Here is a 21638-nt window from a genome sequence, read left to right as displayed (position 1 = left end):
ACCAGAAGACCAAGAGGACGGGTGAGTTTGAGGTCCCCGCAGCCACCACGCAGCCCAGGGGATTGTTTTATCCCTCCTTCTGGATCAAGGGAGCACCTCGGACATCAGAAGCTCAGCCAGCATCCCCTGCGATGCCGATTTGCTCATTCCAACCTCCCCATCCCAGCGCTGGCACTTCCCAGAGCCTCCCCTCGCCGCGCTGCGCACCGCTCCGGCCGGCTGAAAACAAAACCGACTTCTGCCCTCTCTGCAGTTTATTTTCCGTCCTCCCTTCAGCACAGGGCCGGAGCCAGCCCAGTCTGGTCACGCTCCGCCAGTTTCTCCCCTGGCCGCTGCCTGCAGCCCGTCCCCGCCTGGGCTGCAGCCGGGCTCTCCATCCCGCAGGATGCTCCCAGCTCATCCCCACTGCAGGCAGCAGCTCCCTCAACTGTAGGGGGTTTTTTTAGGAATTAAGAAAATAAAAGCAGCCTCTGAACCATTTGCCAGCCCCAGGAGGGGCTGCAATCCCTGCTGTGGGGGGGACAGAGCCCGCAGACACCAGAGGGGCTCCAGCACCCCCTCCCCATTCCCACACAGCCCCCGGCACCGCAGCAACACCCAGCACCCTCCAGCGCTGCCGGAGCTCCCTCCGCACCCACTTTCCTCCTTCGGGAGAGGGGACGCAGCCCCCGGAGGAGCGGGCGGGGGACCCGCCACCTGCGGGGGGGTCGGGCGGAGCTCCCCTCCGCCGCCGCCACCGGCACCGGCACCGGGCCCGTGTCCGGGGGAGGCTCCCCCGCTGCCCCCACCCCCGCTCCCCGCGCCGGGCCCCGAGCGCCCTGCCCGGTCCCCGCCCCGAGGTGCCCGCACCCCGGCTCCGCCGCTCGAGCTCCCCCGTGCGCCCTGCCCGCCCCGCCAGCGCTCGCTGCTGTCCTGTCCCCGTCCCTGTCCCTGTCCCCGTCCCCGTCCCCGTCCCCGTCCCCGTCCCCGTCCCCGTCCCCGTCCCCGGCCATGCCGGGCCCGCGGCGGGACCGCCCGGCCGTGCTGCTGCTGCTCGGGGCGCTGCTGGCCGCCGACCTCTACTTCCACCTCTGGCCGCGGGCGCGCCGGGAGCTGGGCCGGGTCCCGCCGGGCTGCCCGTGCCCCGCGCCGCTGCCCCGCGCCGCCCCGGCGCTTCTCCTCCTCTTCGCCCACCGGCTGTACCGCGCCGCCGCGCCGGGCCCCGCCGAGCCGCTGCTGGGCGCCCGCGAAGCGCTGCGCTACTACCGGCGGAAGGCGGCCCGCTGGAACAGGTGCGTGCGCCCCGCGGCACCCCGCGCTCGGCTCCGCGCAGCGCCGCGGGGCTGGCTCCCGGGCGCCGCGCAGGACACCCCCTTCCCTCCTTTCCCGGCACCCCCTTCCTGAGCTTCTTCTGGGCACCCCCTTCCTGGGCATTTCCTGGGCACCTCCTTCCCCAGCACCCCCTTCCTGGGCATTTCCTGGGCTTCTCCTTCCCCGGCACCCCCTTCCTGGGCTTCTCCTGGGCATCTCCTTCCCCAGCACCCCTTTCCCGGCTATTTCCTGGGCATCCCTTCCTTTAGCACCCCGTACAGGAGCATCTGCTGGCACTCCCTTCCTTTCCCGGACATCTCCTGGGCACCCCCTTTCCCGCCACCCCCTGCCTGGGCACCTCCTGGGCACCTCCTTCCCCAGTTCCCCCTTCCCGGACATCTCCTGGGCACCTTCTTCCCCAGCACCCCTTTTCTGAGCATCTCCTGGGCACCCCCTTCCTGGGCATCTCCTGGGCACCTCCTTCCCCAGCACCCCTTTCCTGGCTATTTCCCGGGCATCCCTTTCTTTAGCACCCCGTACAGGGGCGTCTGCTGACACTCCCTTCCCTTCCCGGACATCTCCTGGGCACCTCCTTCCCCGGCACCCCCTTCCCGGACATCTCCTGGGCACCTTCTTCCCCGGTACCCCCTTCCCGATTATCCCCTGGCTGCTCTTTCCCTGGGCGCTCCCTTCCCGGACAATCCCTGTGTGGGCAGATTCTGGGCACCCTCCTACCGGGCACCCCTTGCATGATCCCTCGTTTCCTGGGCATCTCCTGGGCACCCCATTCTTGAGCACACACTGCACTGGCATCTCCTGGCCACCCCTTTCCCGGGTGTTTTCTGAGCACCCCTGCATGGGCACCCCTTTCCTGGATATCTCCTGGACACCCCTTTCCTGAACACCCCTTTCCTGGGTTTTCTGGGTTTCCTGGGCGCCCCTTGCATGGGGACACATTTCTGTGGCATCACCTGGGCACCCTCTGCATGGTCACCCCTTCCCTGGGCACCCCTTTTTTGGAACCCCCATGCTTTGGGATCTCTGGAGCACCCCGTTCCCAGGCACCCTCTGTGAGTGCACCTCCTGCATCCCCTGGGCACCCCCTGCACGGGTACCCCTGCCCTGGCATGCCCTGGGCACACTCTGCCCAGGCACTCCCTGTATGGGCACCCTCAGGCACCCTCTGTCTGGACACCCCCTCTCAGGTACCCTCCCTTTCTGGGCAGCTCTCCTGGGCACCTCTGTCCCTTGGGTGTCCCCTGGCACCCCCAGTCCAGCTTGTCCCCCCATTCTGGCTCTGTGCCCTCACCCCTCCAGCCCCCATGGCAGGGCTGAGGGGCCCTGCTGGGATGCTCCTTCCTGGGGTGTCTCCCACCCTGCTCCACTGGCACAGCCCCAGAGGAAGGGACCCCCAGCTCAGAGCCCTCTTCCTCCTGCCTCTCCCAGCCCAGCAAGGAGGAAACTCCCTCATCCCCTGCTCCTGGGGTGGGACTGTCCCTGCCCTGTGCTCACTGTCCTGGGGGGGACAGGGACCCTCAGTGCCAGCTCCAGGCATTGATTATCTGTACCTTGAATCCCTGATCTAACCCCTTCCACGAGCATACAGCACCCCACAGCTGCTCCCTGCACCCCCAGAACTTCTCCATTCGTGCACAAACTCAGAGCAGAGCACAGAGCTCATGGCATCACCTCACCCACTGTCCCCTCTGTGGGGCAGGACACCTGCAAGGGGATGAGAGCATGTCCTGGGCACACCCAGGGACCCCTGTCCTGGCACTTCCCCACTGCCCAGCTGTGGTTTCCACGTGGGAGCAGCCCCCAGCCCTCCCATCCCCTCTGTGGTGGTTGCTGAGCTGCACAGGCAGGATTCCAAGCTCCTGCTCTCTCCACTTCCATGCCTGTTCCTCCTGTTCCTGTGGAACTCACCCAGTGCTGGTTCCACATGAGGTTTGCTGGAGGAGATGATGGAAGGAGCAGAGAATGATCTTCATGGCCTGAGCAGCACCAGGGTCTGGAAGCACCGTGGGGCTCAGCCAGGGCCACCCCTGCCAGGCTCTTCCCTGTCTCCAGTCACTCTGGATCCTGTTGAATCCTTTGTCACAGCACTCAAAATCCATGGCTGGTGGGTTTGAGTACCCCTGGCTGTGCCACAGACCCACCTTGGGTGCATCTTCTCAGAGCTGAGCACTGCCTGCTGAAGACATCAGGATCTGGGTACCAGGGTGGATGTTTCCCAAGCAAAATCCCAATGGGAATTGGGGATTTAAACCAAAGCAGCTGACAGCTTGATGGCACCATCAGAAGCCCTGAGCACTTGCTGCAGCCTCTCTTGCAGGACAGTGAGAAATCTGCACTCCTCAGTTTTATTCACCACGCTGTTAAAAGATGGAATTTGTGCTGCAGCCATGGCTGCACTTTGCCTCCTGCCCCAGGGTTTGGCTGTGGTGTGGCTGGGAGGAACACAATGATGCCATTTGTCCTTGACTTCACTTTGCACCTCCAGGAAGGGAAGGAGGCAGAGTATTGATTATTCCTCAGTCACTCTGAAATCAAATATATGATGCTCATAAATGGGTGAAACCTCCAGGGAGCACAGGCTGAGGTGACACAACTGCTCCTGCAGAAACCTCCCAACAACCATCCCTGCTGCAAATTGAACGAGTAATGAGGTGGCACTCACCAGAGCTGATGGATTTTATAAGATTGTTAATTTGCTGTGGGCACAGAGGAATTTCTGCCTCACCTGCAGAGCCCGTGTCCTGTCTGATATGGCCAGGGTCTTCGTGGGACTCAGGAATTCATGGCTTTTTCTCCCACTGCATGGGTTCAGCCAAGCTGCTGCTGCAGAGGCCTGAAGAGCAGAAAGTCCACAGCAGCCCCACGTGCAGAGCCAGGCCTGAGTGTCCAGGGGCATCCTCTCCTCAGCATGGCAGGATGACAGCACATTTCTCCACCACCCGTGGATGTGAGTGTTGGCAGAGCAGCTTTGGGAGCAGCAGGACGCTCCTCCTGAGTGGGACAAGCTGCAGTTTCACCCCGTGCAGTGTGTCTGCCTTCATTTCTGCAGCCAGATGGACATCAGCTGGACAGGGGCTCTGCCAGCTGGAGCAGCCCCAGGACACGTCCTGCTGGGACACCCATGGCCAGAGCGTGTCCTCCTCCAAAGCAGCTGCTGCCCAGCCCTGCCTGCTCCAGCACCTCAGCCAGGACCAGCAGCTTCACTGCAGGATGCAGAAACAGCTGGGGAGACTGATGGGGATGCAGGAAGGAAACAGAAAAAACAACAAAATATCCACACCTCTTCAAAAAAGAAAAAAAAAATCCCTTAAAAACTCCAGAGCTGATTTTTATCCTTGAAGGAGCAGCTTCAAAACCCCAAACTCAGGATGGTGGTGGCCTGAGCAGTGTCACCCCATGCTGTGCCTCCCTCCCAGCCCAGCAGAGAGCTGAAAGCCAGGGCAACCCCAGGGCTATTTATAGCAGGGTAGAAATGAACCCTGTTTTTATATCATTATGCCTTTTGCAGAGATCTGCTTTTTTTCCAGGGAAATATGTCAGGAATCCTGAAGGAAGCAGGGAGGCAGAGAGAGCTGTATTTTGGGTTGAAAGGCTGGGAAAGGACTGGCTCAGCCTGGGCAGGGACCATGTGGGTGCAGGGCTGGGATCTGCCTCCCCTTGCATAACCACTGCATTTTTTTCCCCCTCAGTAATCCCTTGCTCACTGCCACCCTGGGGGAGCAGCCTGTGTGTATGGCAGGCAGGAGAGCAAATATGGTAAAATATTTGGGCAGCTTCTCTAGGGAAAAATCCTGAGTCATTCCTGTCCACGGCACTGGGGTTTATCCTCCCTGGCTGTGGCAGGGTTAATGCCTCATTTATTAATTAAGGCCTTATTAATGCCTCACAACTCATTAAGGTTGTGCCTCACTTTTCCACAGGATAAGTGGGGGTCAAGGCATTTCTGCTGGAGCTGATGGCACCCAGGGCACTTCCTTGTGCACAGGGAATTTTCTGCCTCCTCTGCAGGCTGGAGCTGATGTTATTCCAGGGCCATTTCCATGTGCACAGGGAGTTTTCTGCCTCCTGAGCAAAGAGCTGGTCAGGGAGGGAAGTGCTCCAGGTCCCTCTGACCGTGCACACGTGGATTTCATGCTGTGGCTGGCCCAGTCCAATGGAAAGACAAACAGACTGGCAGAGGGAACAGGCTCCCACGAGCTGCACATCCAGCCTGTCTCTCCAGCTCCTAGAGGTTTCCCAGGATACCACAGTGTAGGAAATGGATTTGTGGGAAATTCTCAAAGCCTGACAGAAGGCTCACATAGTATGTGTCTGTATGTAAACCTTGAGATAAGACATGCTGGCTTAGAAATACTATGGAATAAGACATTATTGAGAGAAAAATAGAACTAAAGTTTCAAAGGATAATATTGATACACTATGTTATAAATGTTTTAAAGCAAATAATCTAAAATTACTCGTTGGAAGTCTTACTACAATGTATCTTTCATACTTCTATTTTTCTAAACTATCTACTTTTATTTGCAAGGCTATCCTTTAAAACTTCTTTTTAGCTCAATTTTTCTCTCAATAATGTCTGTCTTATTCCATAATATTTCTAAGTCAACATTTCTTATCTCGAAGTTTACATACACATACATACTATGTAAACCTTCTATCAAACTTAAAGAATTTTCTACAAATTCATTTCCTACACTGCTGGAACAGCTCTGGGAGGGTTCAAGCCCTGCTCACAGCCAGATTAACCACACTGCTCAGCCTGCTTGGATGGAGAAGGATGATGGAAATATCCCAACCAAAACCCAGCTGCTGGGCTGAGCAGGGAAATAAACCCCCAGCACTCAGGAGCCCTTTCCAGCCCCCAGTGCCATTCCTTGGCTGATAAAAGCCTCGGGGCATGGTCAGACCTCTCTGCTCAGGCTCTGGATGGGGTCTGGCCAGGCATGTGGCACTCCCCCCTGTCCAGCCCCTCCATGCCAGCCGTGGTTAATGTCCTACTCCTTATCAGCCCCCAGCTCCTGTTTGCTTTCCTGGATGGATCCTGGCACTTCCAGTGCAAACTGAACTTCATTTTCCCTTTATCAGGACTGGCTGCTCCATACACGGGCTGGACAATGTTAATGAGAAACCAAAGCTCTGTGCTCTGCTGGCTGCAATAAGTGACCTTGCCGTTCCACAGCCCCAGCCTTGGAGGATTCTATCACCGTTGAGCAAGAAATGACACAGATTCACACATTCTCCTGCTGGTTTGCAGGAGAAGAGCGTTTAATACAAAAAATCCTCTCTTTTATAGACACATTCGACACATTCTACTTGATTGGCTAAGTAATAAAAACATCTTTCCTCACTAAAATTCCTTGAGAAGAGCAGAAAAACAGAGTAGGAAAACACCACCTGCAGGTTGTTTGTACTCACAAGTAAACCATCGTTTTTCTACAAGTCCCTAAAAAAGTCTCACGAGTCCACTGGGAGAAAATGAAGCCCGTTTTCTCACTCTCTGACCGGGCTGTTGCATCCACTGGTCTCGAGGTTGAGGGAAATGCTGATTGAGAGGGGAGATGCTTTTGAGTTATTACTGAACTTAGGAGGCTCCTTCAGCTCCACCTGCCAAAAAAGGGTGGGGTTGAACCGTGATTTTTAGAGGTCATGGGCAGGATGCTGCCATGTGACCTCGTAGCATCCCCGCTCACTGTGAATTTGGTCACAGAGGCAATTTGTAGCTTTTAGTGATTTTTTTTTGAGGCTCCTTCAGCTCCACCTGCCAAAAAAGGGTGGGGTTGAACCGTGATTTTTAGAGATCATGGGCAGGATGCTGCCATGTGACCTCGTAGCATCCCCGCTCACTGTGAATTTGGTCACAGAGGCAATTTGTAGCTTTTAGTGTATTTTTCTCCCCCCAACTTCAGGGAAAAAACTCTCTCAGAGATGGTCAGATGTCACTGTGATATTTACGGGAAAAATCCCCTTGCCCAGGATTTTCTCCTGGGAAGCTGAGAAGCCTCAGTTTCTCCTGTGTTTTTGCTGCTTTGGAATGTGATTTGGAGATTGTTTTCCAACATGTGAATTGTTTTTACTTAATGACCAATCACAGCCAGCTGTGTCGGACTCTGAGGAGTCAGTTGCGAGTTTTCATTATCATTCTTGCTAAGCCTTCTCATGTCTCTTTTCTTTTTCTTTAGTCTCCCATTCTATAATATATGATATGATATGATATAACTTTCTATTCTATTCTTTAACATAATATATGTAGTGTATAGTAAATGGTATATAGTATATAGTATAGAATAGAATGTAATATATAATATAATATTATATTATATTACTATATAATATATATTATATTATGTGATATATTATATTATGTAATTTAATATCATATATTATATAGCATATAATATATAGTGTATAACATAGTATATAATATATGCTGTGTAGTATATAGTATAGAATAGAATGTAAAGATAATATATAATATAATATAATATAATATAATATAATATAATATAATATAATATAATACTTTCTATTTTATTATTTAACATATTATATATTATATAATATATAGTATATAATATATGCTATGTAGTATATAGTAAATGGTATATAGTATATAGTATAGAATAGAATGTAATATATAATATTATATTACTATATAATATCATATAATGTATTATATTATATGATATAATGTAATAAAATAATAATATAATATATAATATATTGTGTTATATATTATATTATGTAATTTAATATAATATATTATATAGCATGTAATATATAGTATATAATATAGTATATCGTATATGCTATGTAGTATATAGTATAGAATATAATGTAAATATAATATAATATAATATAATATAATATAATCATATCATATCATATCATATCATATCATATCATATCATATCAGCCTTCTAAGAACATAGAGTCAGCTTCATCTCTCCCCTTGTCCTGGGTACCCTGACAAAGACCACACCCAGAGACTCTGACCATCCCCTGCCTCAGTTTCCCCTTACCCACCCCGCGCTCTGCCCCGGGCACCCTCCATCCTCGGAGAAGGACCTTTCCCACATGCTCTCGGCCTCTCTTGCAGGAGACACAAGCTGTTCCGGCAGGAGCTGAACCTGTCCGCCCCGGCGCTGCCGCTGCGGCCCGAGGCCGGCTGGCTGCGCTTCCAGCTGGGCATCAGCCGGGACGGGCTGTACCCGCGCTCCAGCCCCGCCGTCAGCAGGCTGCTCCGCGACCTGCGGGACCTGCCCACCATCGGCGCCGGTGAGCACCGCGCCGGGGCTGGGCACTGCCTCGGGGGAAGTGCCTGCGTTGTGGTTGGCTTTTGGCAAATATTAGAATGAATATTTTGTGTCCCCCCTGCCTGGGGCTGGGCACTGCCTCGGGGGAAGTGCCTGGTTGTGGTTGGCTTTTGGCAATTATTAGAATGAATATTTTGTGTCCCCCCTGCCTGGGGCTGGGCACTGCCTCTGGGGGAAGTGCCTGGGTTGTGGTTGGCTTTTGGCAAATATTAGAATGAATATTTTGTGTCCCCCTGGCTGGGGCTGGGCACTGCCTCTGGGGGAAATGCCTGGTTTGTGGTCGGCTTTTGGCAAATATTGAAATGAATATTATATTGTGTTAGTTACGCTGTATTAATTTAATCAAGTAGCATGTTGCATATAGTTTTAGGTTATAATATAATGTTAAAATAGGAACTATGTATGTGGGATGAAGGAATGAGGTACTCACACCAGACAGCAGCCACAGGACACCTAAATCTTTCAGAGAAAGAGAATTTATTGCTCTTTTATCAAAATAAACAAACTTCTTCCCACCTTGCTCAGCCCTGATGATGCTGTTAGGATTCAGAGGAAGAAGCTGACGCTGACCAGACAGAATCCTTTGTTTGAATAGAAATTATGCATCATGTATGAGGTGTATGAATATGCAACAGGCTATTGCTTTTAAGGGTTAATCCTCTGATAATGGGTGTCCTTTTTCAGGCTTATTTTGCCCAGAAAGAGGTACCTGGACTGTCCCTAACTCTTTGTTTCTTATTGTCTCATATTGTCCTAATCCAAGTTGTCCAAACTTTTATTACTCTAATTATATTACTATTTTTATAACCATTTTATTACTATTGAACTTTTAAAATCTTAAAAACAAGTGACTGGCATTTGTCACAGATCCTTGGAGCCTGCCAGGGGGTCAGCAGCAAGAGATGGAGCCTGGCGTGCAGCCCCACATTTCTCTTCACAGAGAAAAGCAAGGCACAATTCTTCCCAAGAATATTCCTGAGACTCGCATTCTCTGAACCTCAGAGAAAGGAAAACCAGTTTTTATCATTTGCAGTGCCTGTGTTTGTGCAAAAGTAGAATGCAGCATGGAGACTGTTGACCCAAAGTGATGATGTTTTTCTTCCTTGGCCTGTCAGGGCCAAGCGTGTGTGTCAGGACTGTCAGCTGACAATTGTCTTTGTGTTCATGGGTCCCAGGACAAGGGAAGAGATGAATCTGACTCCATATTTTTTAGAAGGCTGATTTATTCTATTATGATATTATATTATATTTAAAATGCTGTACTAAAAAAAGAGAAAGGAGACATCAGAAGGCTAGGAAAGAAAAGGAATGAATAATAAAACCCGTGGCTCCTCAGAGCCATCAGATAGTTATTGTTTACATGTCTTTTCTGAGGCTTCTCAGCTTCTCAGGAGAAAAATCCTGGCGAGGGGATTTTCATAAAATATCACAGTGACAGATCAGTGCCGTTGTGTGCAGAGTTGAGTGCTTGGCAGATTCAGTTTAGATGTAATGTAACATAGTGTAATATAATATAGAACAATATAGTATAATAAAGGCATCAATTAGCCTTCTGATAAGATGGAGTCAGATGCAACATTTCTGTCCCCCTGTTGGGGATGCCTGTGAATGCTGCACTGGGGTCTCACTGCTCCTCCTGCTATGCAACATTTCTGTCCCCCTGTTGGGGATGCCTGTGAATGCTCACTGCTCCTCCTGCCCTTGCAGACTACAGCCAGGATGAGAAGGCACTGCTGGGAGCCTGTGACTGCAGCCAGGGTGAGTGTGGCACTTGGGGTCCCCACGTGCCATCCCCACTGCTCCATCCTCAGCTCGGCCAGGGAATGCCCAGCCAGCCTCTGCTCCCTCCCATTAACCCAGCATGGATCATGGAGCATGGAATCATTCCTGTAAATTATTCCTGCAAAAGGATGGAGCCCAACCCAAGGAATTATTCCTGTAAATTATTCCTGCAAAAGGATGGAGCCCAACCCAAGGAATTATTCCTGTAAATTATTCCTGCAAAATGATGGAGCCCAACCCAAGGGCCACGTCCACGCTGTTTTTAACACCCAGGAGTGGTAATTCCACCACTGCCATGAGCAGCCTGTTCAATGTGGGTGTCAGGACACCAGTACAGTACTGGTTTCTGCTGGGGAGGGAGGAAAAGGTCCCCAGGGGGATGTAACAGAGGGGCTGAAGGGAAATCTGCTCTATGGCACAAGGGGGAGAGGAAAATAAATGGGAAGAGAGAGAGGGGTGTAGCTGGAGGGAGTGATGGGATGCACTCATGGGGCTGGAAAGCTGGGTTGTGATGGGGTGTGTAACTGGGGAGTTTCCAGGAGTTAACATACCCTTTCCAGAAGTTAACACACCATTTCCAGGAGTTAACACCCCCTTTCCCAGGAGTTATCGCCTCATTTCCCAGGAGTTAACACCCCATTTCCAGGCAGTTCTCACCCCATTTCCAGGAGTTAACACCCCATTTCCCAGCAGTTAACCCCCATTTCCAGGAGCTAACATCCCCTTTCCTCCCCAAGTGGTGAAGCCCAGCGGTGTGCACCTGAAGCTGGTCCTCAGGTTCCAGGATTTTGGGAAAGCCATGTTCAAGCCCATGAGGTAAGGCCAGCAGAGCCCCCTGAGCCCCTGCAGTTCCTTGGCACGGGAAGGTCCCAGCCACACCTTCCCTGTCCTGCCCTCCCTACCTGGGCAGCTGAAAAGGTTCCATTATTTTTCATTTTTCTTGGCTGCTCACACCACCCAGGAGCACACGTGGATAAACACCAGTGTTCCCACACTGCTGTTGATGTTGGAAATTCCTCAGTTCTTGGGTGCCAGGTGGAGAAGGACACTTGTTCTCCTGAGATCTTTGCCGTGAGGGACTGCTCTTCCCCAGCAGATTTTGGGGTTTACCTTGGTTTTCCTTGGATTCCCCAGAGTGTTTCCATAACACAGGCATCAAACAGGGGATTTAAATTGCTTCTGTTCTTATTTTCAGCCCCTTGGGACTGTTCACATCTACTCCCTCTCACTTTACTGTCCATGTGTGACAGAGCAGCTGGCAGCACGTGGGCTGGGATAATAAATCCTCACCCAGAGGGCAGCCAGCTCCTCTCCCCTGGGTTTCCATCCACCTCTGCCCAGTGGCCACCAGCTCCTGCAGGGGAAGGAGAGCATCCATGGCCTGCTGAGCCAGGAGGGCTTTCCTGTGTCCTACCCCATTTCCAGGAGTTAACATCCCATTTCCCACTGTGTGACAGCCAGAAAATGGAATTAAATGGAGCTCCCACCTCAGGGATAGGAGAGCATCAGACCTGAGCCCTCCTCTGCCTCCAGGGGGATGTGACAAACACCACCTGAAACTTTGTCCTAAGGGGGTCTAAGCTCTTGCTGAAGCAGATTTAAAGCCCCAGTCAGCTCTTCTGCCTCCCCCAGCCACCTGGCAGCACCAGGGTGCAGTGCTACTGCCTGGCACGGTGGGTGATGGCTCCAGCTGGGCACTGAGCCCTTGGGCTCTGACCCTGTCCCTGAGCCTGCCTGCTGTCCTTGTGCCACCACTCAGTGTCCAGGCTGCCCAGCAGCTTGGTTAGGCTCACCCCCTGCTTTCTCCCAGGCAGAAACGTGAGGAGGAGACTCCTGAGAATTTCTTCTACTTCGTGGACTTCCAGCGGCACAACGCCGAGATCGCCGCCTTCCACCTGGACAGGTAGGGCTGGCCCGGCCTGGGCTGCCTCCTCCTGCTGCTCCTCTGGCCACCAGAGCTCTGGGAAAAGCCTGCAGGGCTCAGGGGAGGGAAAGGAGAAAGGGGAAAGGAAAGGAATCCTCCAGGAGATCCTCCTGGCTCTCATCTGACACTGCAGAGTCAGCTTTGCCTTGGCCACTGCATGGCAGCAGGTGCAGTCCAGGCTGGAACAGGTCAGATTCTCACCTGGCTGTCACACACTGTCCCTCCCCTGCATCCAAGTGGCAATCTGGGCTCTGGGTGCCCTGCTGGTGAGGGAGGCACACACTCCATCAGCAGTCAAGGTGTGCTTTGGGTTGATAAACTGCAGCAATGCGGTTTTAAGCCCTGAGATAATGAGCAATTAACCTGGCACCTCTTCCCAGCAGGGTGTGTGTTTAATAAAATCAAAAATACTCTTCTCAGAAGATGAGGGCAGCAGACTTTCTCTCCTCTGAACACCAGGGGAAGGTGATCTCTGATGGTCAGGGTGGGTGGGGATCTCCAGTTTCCATGGGATAAGCAGGACTACATTAAGTCCTGTAGCTCAGACTCTGAGAAAGGGAACAAAGGGAGCTGAATTCCCTTCCCAGCTCTGCCTCAACATCCTCACAGGGACTGTGCTTGACTCAGCCACCACCACCTCGCCCCTGCAGCTCCACTGCCACAAAAATGAGGCCAGACTGCTTTTGTGAAGGGCTTTGTGGTTTTTAGAGCTGAAAGATGCTGGATAAAAGCAAATATTTTTTTCTCTCTCAACATTGCTCAATAAGTAGCAGGCTAAATCCTGTTCTGTGCCCAATTCCCAGGAGCAGGGGGCATTACCCAAGGAGCCAAGCAGAGCACTAGCCAGTTCTCCCTGTTACTGACTCAGCAATCAGCAGCATTCCCACTGACTGCCAGGAATGCTTTCCTGCCCCAGGCCCTGAGGTTTTTAAGAGTGTTTTTGAGGAATTAGCTGGGCATGAGTGCCTCTGGAGGAGGGGGTGCCTCCTCAGCCACGTTGTACCAGGATCAACATCTTTGGTCCATGCCAAACCAACATTGTAGAAGGGTCTGAAGGGCTGCTCTGGCCCTTGGAGGACCCTGTTTGTGTGCAAAGGGTGGGAGAAACCAAGGCAATGTTAGGGAAAGAGACAGGAATGCTGGAGAACATCCAGATTGTTCCAGGCAGCAGCTATTAAAATACCAAAATCCAAACAGAGTTGTATTTTGGCCCAGAGGGGGTTTTGCTGGAAAGAGTCTGGGTGCAGCGATCCAGAGGCTCCTGGTTCTCTGATGGAAGGGGCAGGGGCAGCGCCTGCCACCCCCGTGTGCAGCAGCATCCCTTGGCACCAGCGCCTGTCCCCTCTGTGCAGGATCCTGGATTTCAGGAGGGTGCCACCCACGGTGGGGAGGCTGATCAACGTCACCAAGGAGATCCTGGAGGTCACCAAGAACGAGGTCCTGCAGAGCGTCTTCTTCGTCTCACCAGGTGGGCAGGAGGCAAATTATGGTCCCAGTTGTCTTTGAGGTCCCTTCACACCTAACCCAAACCTGTGGTGCTCCATGGTGGGAGGAAGGGCAGGGCTGCAGGAAAAGGGGCTGCAGGACTCGTGCTGTGCTGCAGTCTCACAGCCATGAGTTCAGCAGCTTTTCAGCAGCACAAAATGGCCAACAATCTCTTGTTACAAGGTCTTTTAAGACTAAGCTATCCAATTAAGAACTGGCACCTAGATTATTTTCCCTTTTAACCCAATAACTGATCCCAAAGAGCCCCAATGTGGGCTTTTCTGCCCAATTACAAAATGCCACCCAAACCCAAGAAGAAGAAGAAAGAAGAAGCATGAAGGAGAAACCCAGGACAACACCCTGTGCCCTCCATCCTGCTCCCATCCAACATACTAAAACTCCCAAAACCTAAATTTCCCACCAAGTGATCCACCTACACTACTCTCTATAATCTATTTCACACTTTTGTGGGTCCTAGTCTATCTTGAAGTCCAGGAAGCTTTCTCCATGAATGAGGGTCAAAGTTAGTGCTTCCCTGGGAGTCAGGGCACCCCAGAGCAGACAGGGAAATATTCCCAGTGCTCTGGGTTTCCACAAAGGGCAATGGGCTTTTCTTAGGAGTGTAGTGTAGTATAAAATGATAAAGCAATCAATTGCAATAAACAATTGATCAGGGTCAAAGTCAGAGCTCCCCTGGAGGTCAGGGCACCCCAGAGCAGACAGAGAAGTATTCCCAGTGCTCTGGGTTTCTACAAAGGGCGATGGGTTTTTCTTGGAAGTGTAGTATAAAATAACAAAGCAACCAATTGCACTAAAACAATTGATCAGCCTTCTGCAGTCATGGAGTCAATGCACATTGTTCCCCATTTAGGGGTTTGCTGCCACAATAGCCCCCTCCTGGAGACCACAGCCCCTTCTCCTGTTCTCTGCTCTCCCCCCAGCCAGCAACGTCTGCTTCTTCGCCAAGTGCCCGTACATGTGCAAGACGGAGTACGCCGTGTGTGGGAGCCCCCACCTCCTGGAGGGCTCCCTCTCTGCCTTCCTGCCCTCCCTCAACCTGGCCCCGCGGCTCTCCATCCCCAACCCCTGGATCCGCTCCTACTCCTTCGACGGGAAAGAGGAGTAAGTGGGTAAATGAGGCTGCTCCCTGGTCTGCACTGCAGGGCACGGACACACGGACAGAGCTGCAGAAATAACCCAGGCCAGCTTCAGGGAGCCCACAATTAGTGTAATAATTAGTGTAATAATTAGTGTAATAACCCTTAAAGCCTGGGCATTGGCTGTGTTTCAGTTCCAGTCTCCTGCATGCACAAGGGGAGATTTGTTTCCTCCTCCTGTACATCTTCACATGGAAGATGGGTTTTGGGGTATTTTTGGGACGTGGCAGAAGGAGGTGAGGATGTCTCCTTTTCTCCATCTCCTGCAGGTGGGAAGTGAATCCACTCTACTGCAACACAGTGAGGGAGATCTACCCCTACAGCAACAGCAACCGGCTGCTCAACATCGTGGACATGGCCATATTCGACTTCCTGATAGGTAATGGGGAGGGAAATAACCCTTTCCCTTTCCCTTTCCCTTTCCCTTCGAGGGGCTGCTGTCTCCCCACAGCCCCTCCAATGTGGGGGCACAGGGGAGCCCCCAGACCCACTCCAACAAAGGGAAAGCAGCACCTTGGGTACTTCCAGCATGGCAAACAAATACTGCATGCAGATCTGAAGGAAATCTTGGGATAATTTATAGAATTCCCTGCAAGGCAAGCTGTGTCCTGTGTGTGGCCTTTGCAGGGAACATGGACCGGCACCACTACGAGATGTTCACCAAGTTTGGGGACGATGGCTTCCTGCTGCACCTGGACAATGCCAGAGGGTGAGGCAGCGGGATGTCTTGGGGAGGGTGAGGAAGAGGAGGAGGAGGAGGGCAGGCTCTGAACTCTGCTTCCCCCCCAGGTTTGGGCGCCATTCCCACGATGAAATCTCCATCCTGGCCCCGCTCTCCCAGTGCTGTGTGTAAGTTCCAGCTGCAGCTTCCTTGCCAGGAATGTCCAAGTTCCTGTTCCTGCTGTCACTGGGGAGGTCACCCTGGCCTGGCTTCCTCCAGCAGCTCAAGGAGGACCCTTCCAACCCCATCCTGGATTAGCAGGAGCATGGGAATCACGAGTGGAAAAATATCCACTGGCACACCAGGAGATGTTGTGCAATGGATCAAACCCTTCCAGAAAGTTCTAACAGCCTTTCCCAGCCCATCAGCACGAGGCGCTCTCAGGAATCACAGAAATCTCCATCCAAAATCCTGGTGGAACTTTGATGCATTTAATCAAGCTTCCTCTTCTCATGGCATGAAGGAGAAGCTCGTAATTTTAACCCTATGTTCCTCTTCATTAATTCCCATAAATCAGCAGCTGCAAGTTCAATTTAAGAGGCAGAAGCAGCTGCTGTTTCCTAGGGTTTGTCTTCAGGAGATGTGGAGCCTTTTTCCTTGCTCTACCTGCTCCTTCTCTCCCTCGGGGTGGTAACTGCACTCTTCCCACACACCTTTAATTTCAAGAACTGTTATTTTCACTCAGCAAGTCTTTTCATTTCTAATTGCAGGCTCACAGGGAATCCTTCTCTTGAAATTTTGTGCAGTTTGAAATTAACTCTGCCTCTTAATTTGACCATCATACCATAATATCCACAGGTCACAGCATTCCTATTCTTCCACATCCACCTCCCAGAAACTCCTCTTAATTTAATTCTTGGCAGTGGTAAGAGGACCTGAACACCTTGTCATAGCAAACAAGGGCCAGGAACAGCATAAAAACAACTCGTGCTGCCTGAGGGAGACACACAAACCCTCATTCCCACAAGAGCCGATCCATTGGGAGTGGGAGAGCTCCTAAAACTACTTGGGAAGGAAAGGAAGAGGTTTTACTTGAGTAAGCACACAGAGGCCACAAATTTCAGCCTGCCCTGACCACCAACCTGGACTCAGCCAGCCGAGTCTCCTCCTTGCTCCCACACCAAGCTGAGCCATGTCAGCAGGGAAGCTCCTGCAGCCAGGAGCACCGGGATGCTGAGAGCAGGCTGTTGAACACATCCACCTCATTCCCAGCTCAGTCCTGCTCCAAGCCTGGCTTCCAGCAGATTTGAGTCTGTTTTATCTGCCTCTCCCAGCCTGTCCCACACGTTGAAGCCTGCAGGTCTCCTCTCCCACACGAGTGGCACAAATACAGCCCTGCCATGAGATGGTCCTTTCCCTGAAAGCATCCCAACCCTCCTGGAGGCACAGGAGGCCTGGCAGCAGCCCCAGTCAGGCTGCTGGAGTCCCTGGAAGGCTCGGGGTGAAAGGTTCAGCAGTCCAGCCCAGCCACAGGGTCACAGCCCCCGTGGGAGCGGAGCGGGGCTGGCGGCGGCGTTTCCATCTCAGCCCTGTCTGTGCTCTGTTTGTTTGTTGTGTAAGTGTTCCAGCCCTCCATCAGCTGCTCCCCACGGGTCACAGCAGCCCTCTCTCCACCTCCAAGCACTGCTGGGACCAGAGCAAACACAGCTGGTGTTTACCCACAGCAGCTCCGGGCCGGCCCTGCCTCGAAGGACAGCGCACAGATCTCGTTCACATCTGCTCTGGGCACAGCCTCCCCTGGCAGCAGCAGCAGCAGCACCTCACAGCTGGGCTTTAAAGCTTCCTTGTCAGCCCTCACACTTGATCAATTGATTATTTTAGGTTTTTCAGGAATATTAATGCGGGAAGGTGATGCCTGGCCCTGTGGCAGCAGCATCTTCCTTCTCTTGTGCCACTTGCTCCACACACTCTCCTGATTTAGATTGGATATTAGGAAAAGATTTCCTGGAAAGGGTAGTAAAACATACCAGTAGGGTAGTAAAACAGTGGCACAGGCTGCCCAGGGAAATCATGGAGTCACTGTCCTTGGAATTCTTCAAGTGATGTGTGGATGTGGCACTTGGGGACGTGGTTTGATGGTGCTGGGACAGCAGCTGGACTTGATGATCCTAAAGGTTCTTTCCTACTTTAATGATTGTCCCCAGCATCTGGAGCAGCCACAACCCTTTCCCAAACAGGACATGGCGTGTTGGAGCTGCAGAGATCCAGATCAACGTTCCCAATGGATGCCCTGGATAAACAACAGCCTAAAAATACAAATTCTTGAGCTGCCTAAAATGGATCTGACTTCACCTTTTTCCACCTGAAAATTCTGACTGGGCTGAATCCAAATGGTTCCATAAACATGGACCACTTTGTTTCCAAGATTCAAAGGGCAATAACTACAGCCACTGATTTATTTCAGTATTATACATGCTGAAGTCAACACATTTCTGCTGAGGATTAAACAAATGATTTCAGAACACTTCATTTCATGCCCAGAAGCATTCAAAGACTGCAGCTTTTCATCCCATTTTCTGTCAAAGCAAATCACATTTGAATCTCAGTACCCCCTAAGGTGAAAAGTCACAGTTACATCAGTTCCAGGAAATATTCCCTCTTTTTGCTCAGAGTTTTGACAGAAGATATTTTCTCATTCATGTCTTTTCATTTACCTCCCCCTCTGCTCCCATCTCATAAATGCCATCCTTGGGGAGATGACACCACCCTGCAGGAACCTGGGGAACTGGGTCATCTCTGACTCACTCACTACTGAGAACTTCACTCATGTTTTTCTCTCTGCTGCCAGAAATTTGTAGTACAAATACTCTGGAAAAACAAAGGGAGAAATAGAGGTTTCTGCAAAAAAAAAAATCATTACCTTCCAAAATTAAAATTATAGAACTTTTGTTCCAAAGTTCTTTAAAGTCCTTCACCCATCTGTGCCCTGCTGCTGTCAGGGAGCTCAGCTGCTCTTGCTGGCAGGCATTAATTGTTGATTTGTTTTTTGCAGAATAAAGAGAACGACGCTGCTGCGCCTGCAGCTCCTGGCGCAGCCCGAGTACCGGCTCAGCGACGTGATGAGGGAATCCCTGCTGCAGGACCCCCTGGCCCCCGTGCTCACCGAGCCCCATCTCCTGGCCCTGGACAGGCGGCTACAGCTCATCCTGCAGGCCGTGGGGAAGTGCATTGACACCTTCGGAGAGGCCACGGTGGTGGCCAACGACACCAGGCAGCCCCAGAGCCCTGCAGTGCACAGAGCCAAGCTGGACACTTAGGGCTCCGAGCCACGAGAGCCCTGCCAGGCAAGGGGCAGCTCCAGCAAGTGCTCATTTCCACCCACAAACACTCACAGAGACTCTGAGGGGAGATGGCAGAAGATCAAGAGTCCCACTGGGCTCCTCTGTGTTTAAGCAGAGCTCCTGTGCTCAGGCAGTGCTGGCGTGGCTGCAGCTGATCTCAGCACCCCAACACAGCTCTGGGGTGGAAAAGCTGTGATCTCCAGGTCTGGAGCTGGCTGTGCCCTTGGGAGGCTGAAGGAACACCTGACCTTGGTTTGCTCAACCTCCACAGGGGCTTGGTCTTGCTGGAGAAGGACACGAACTCGACCCGAGGGTGAGGGTTGAATAAAGAGATGCCAAGAGCATTTTCCTCTTAGTAAGTCTTTGTTCTGTGGTCAGGAGTGTATATTTGAGAAATACCTGCCCCTGGCACAAGACAGGGGTCCAGCTTGTTCACAGCAGAGGGCATTGTGAGAAACACAGTAAAGGTAAGAAGACTTTCAGAAAGCTGAGAAAGCAGGCTCAGAAACAGAAAGAGCAAAAGAACTCAGAGCTAGCTGCAGCTGCAGAGTCTGAAAGAAGAAAAATTGCAACAGTACAGCAAGCAAGGACATAAAACAATAGTTTGAGTTTTAGGCTTGGCTAAGATAGACCTTAAGGCACTACACGTGCTCGCTGTCAGGAGCAGGGTCACCCCAGCCCACAGCGACCTGTGCACATCACACAAAGCCTCACAGGCACTGAAAGCACTTCCCTGACCTGCCTGAAGGGCCAGCTTGGATACAGAACACAGGCAGGTCTGTGTTACCTTGGACCCCAAGGGAAAAAACCCAAACTAAAAAAATCATCCTGCAAATCAAAGCACTCTGAGACACAGGACTGTATTTACAATTCAAGAACCCACCCATTTCTGGGGAAAACATTTTGCCAAAGCAGGGGGAATCTATCTCAGATCCTCATGTCTTTTAAAATCATTTTCTCCTCATATCTTTTAGTCATTTAGGCTGTCATAATTAGCTGGAAAATAGAAATGGCTATGCCAGTCTCTCCCCCCTCTCTAAGCCTGTGCGTTTTGAGGAGATGCAACAGAAAATGGGGACCAAAACTAAGTGTGGGGAGGGAGTTTTTGTGGGTATTTCAGTTCCCAGCTGACCTTTCACCTCCCAACAACAAGGTTTAAGAATAACTGGATTAGTGAAGCTCTCCTTAATAGCTTTTTCCTTTAACTATTAGGAATTACTACACTGAGCCTTTTGGCAGCCCGGGGAAAGTACTTGAGGACTCTGTTGATAATTTATCATCCTTAAGAGGGAAAAAAAAGCCAACAAGAAACCCCACACCATAACCAATCTACCAGAAACTCATTCTAAACTAACCTCTAAGTTAAACAAAAGCCACCTACAGCACTGCAGACCTTCCAGAGGGTCCCCAAATCCCTGCACAAAAGCTGCCAGGCAGCATTTCAACAGGATCCAGCAGCTCTGTGCCACGGGCTGGAGTTTTGCCTGACCTAAAGGGAGCTCAGAGACACCAACAAGTGCCTGGATGATGCAAGAAGGAACAAAGCTCATTTGGCCACAGCTGTTTGTCACAGGGGATTGTGCTGGTGCTTCGTTTAACTCCTCAGTGATCTGATAATGCACCTGGCTCCAAACTGCAAAGCCACGGGAGAGGTGCAGTCTGATCTGAGCGTGTCCATTTGTGTGTTGGAGGAAGTTTGGAGTGTTTCTTAATGAAGAAATTCCTCCAGTATTCTGAGGCCACAAAGGTGAGCAAAACCCCCACATAAACCCCTCATAAAACCCCACCAAAAACCCCACTCCAGGCTCCTTTAGTCTGTCCCAAATCGTGGTTCAGACAAGTCCTTGCATTTCCAACTTCTCCACAGTCTCAAGCAGATTCTTGACCTTTTTACTCTTGGGACTTACAGATGTTTTTACTCTTGTGGGCAGAGAACAGATGAAAATAAGAGGATTTGACTCCCTCTCAGCACTTTACTCTGTTGGTTATTTCTGTACAGAACAGTGAATTCCCAAAGTTTTATCTCCCTCTACCGGTGACTTTTGTGCTCTCCCCACACAGGAGAAACCCAGAATTAATTCCATCTTTTGTGAAAATAAGAGGATTTGACTCCCTCTCAGCACTTTACTCTGTTGGTTATTTCTGTACAGAACAGTGAATTCCCAAAGTTTTATCTCCCTCTACCGGTGACTTTTTGTGCTCTCCCCACACAGGAGAATTAATTCCATCTTTTGCCATGGAATGGTGACTGTTTGCTGCTTCAACAGGAAGCAATGGCAACAGAAGATAAGCTTAAATTTAAGTTGTAGTTATGAAGTATGTATTTATAGTAATAAGGCTGGAAATGGAGGGTTTAAAGTTTCACTTTAGGTAATAAAAGTTCTGTTTTTTTCAGTGGAGGGCAGGTGAAGGAAAGTAACCCATGGATATTTAAATGGCTGGTTCAGGATTCCTCTTATTTTTATTCTCCTCTACATGACAGATACATTTTTGCTGGGCCTTCAAAGCTGGGTGACTCAGCTTTCTTGGAGCTGCCTGTAAAACACATCTAAGTCTGAGCTGCTTCAGGTCACTCTTCAAATTGTTTTCCTGCTTCCCCACAGCTGGAAACCCCCCTTTTCCATTTCCCACCACAACTTATTCATGATTATCCATCCCATGCTCATT

At 51.2% G+C, this 21638-nt stretch overlaps 1 protein-coding gene across 1 annotated transcript; it reads left to right on the top strand.

Moving 5' to 3' along the window:
• Nucleotides 1-929: 929 nt before the first annotated feature.
• Nucleotides 930-19315, top strand: FAM20A (FAM20A golgi associated secretory pathway pseudokinase). The gene is made up of 11 exons (XM_039716280.1): nucleotides 930-1271; nucleotides 8405-8583; nucleotides 10329-10379; nucleotides 11141-11219; nucleotides 12214-12306; nucleotides 13680-13795; nucleotides 14754-14934; nucleotides 15239-15348; nucleotides 15597-15678; nucleotides 15759-15818; nucleotides 18683-19315. The coding sequence occupies exons 1-11, from the start codon at nucleotides 991-993 to the stop codon at nucleotides 18945-18947; spliced, it is 1497 nt and encodes a 498-aa protein (XP_039572214.1). The 5' UTR covers nucleotides 930-990; the 3' UTR covers nucleotides 18948-19315.
• Nucleotides 19316-21638: the final 2323 nt, after the last annotated feature.

Source organism: Passer montanus, unplaced genomic scaffold (genome assembly GCF_014805655.1).
Source record: "Passer montanus isolate IOZ18808 unplaced genomic scaffold, ASM1480565v1 scaffold35, whole genome shotgun sequence".
Lineage (NCBI taxonomy): Eukaryota > Metazoa > Chordata > Aves > Passeriformes > Passeridae > Passer > Passer montanus.
Note: the sequence above shows the minus strand (reverse complement) of the source record. Positions and strands in the feature narration are given on the sequence as shown.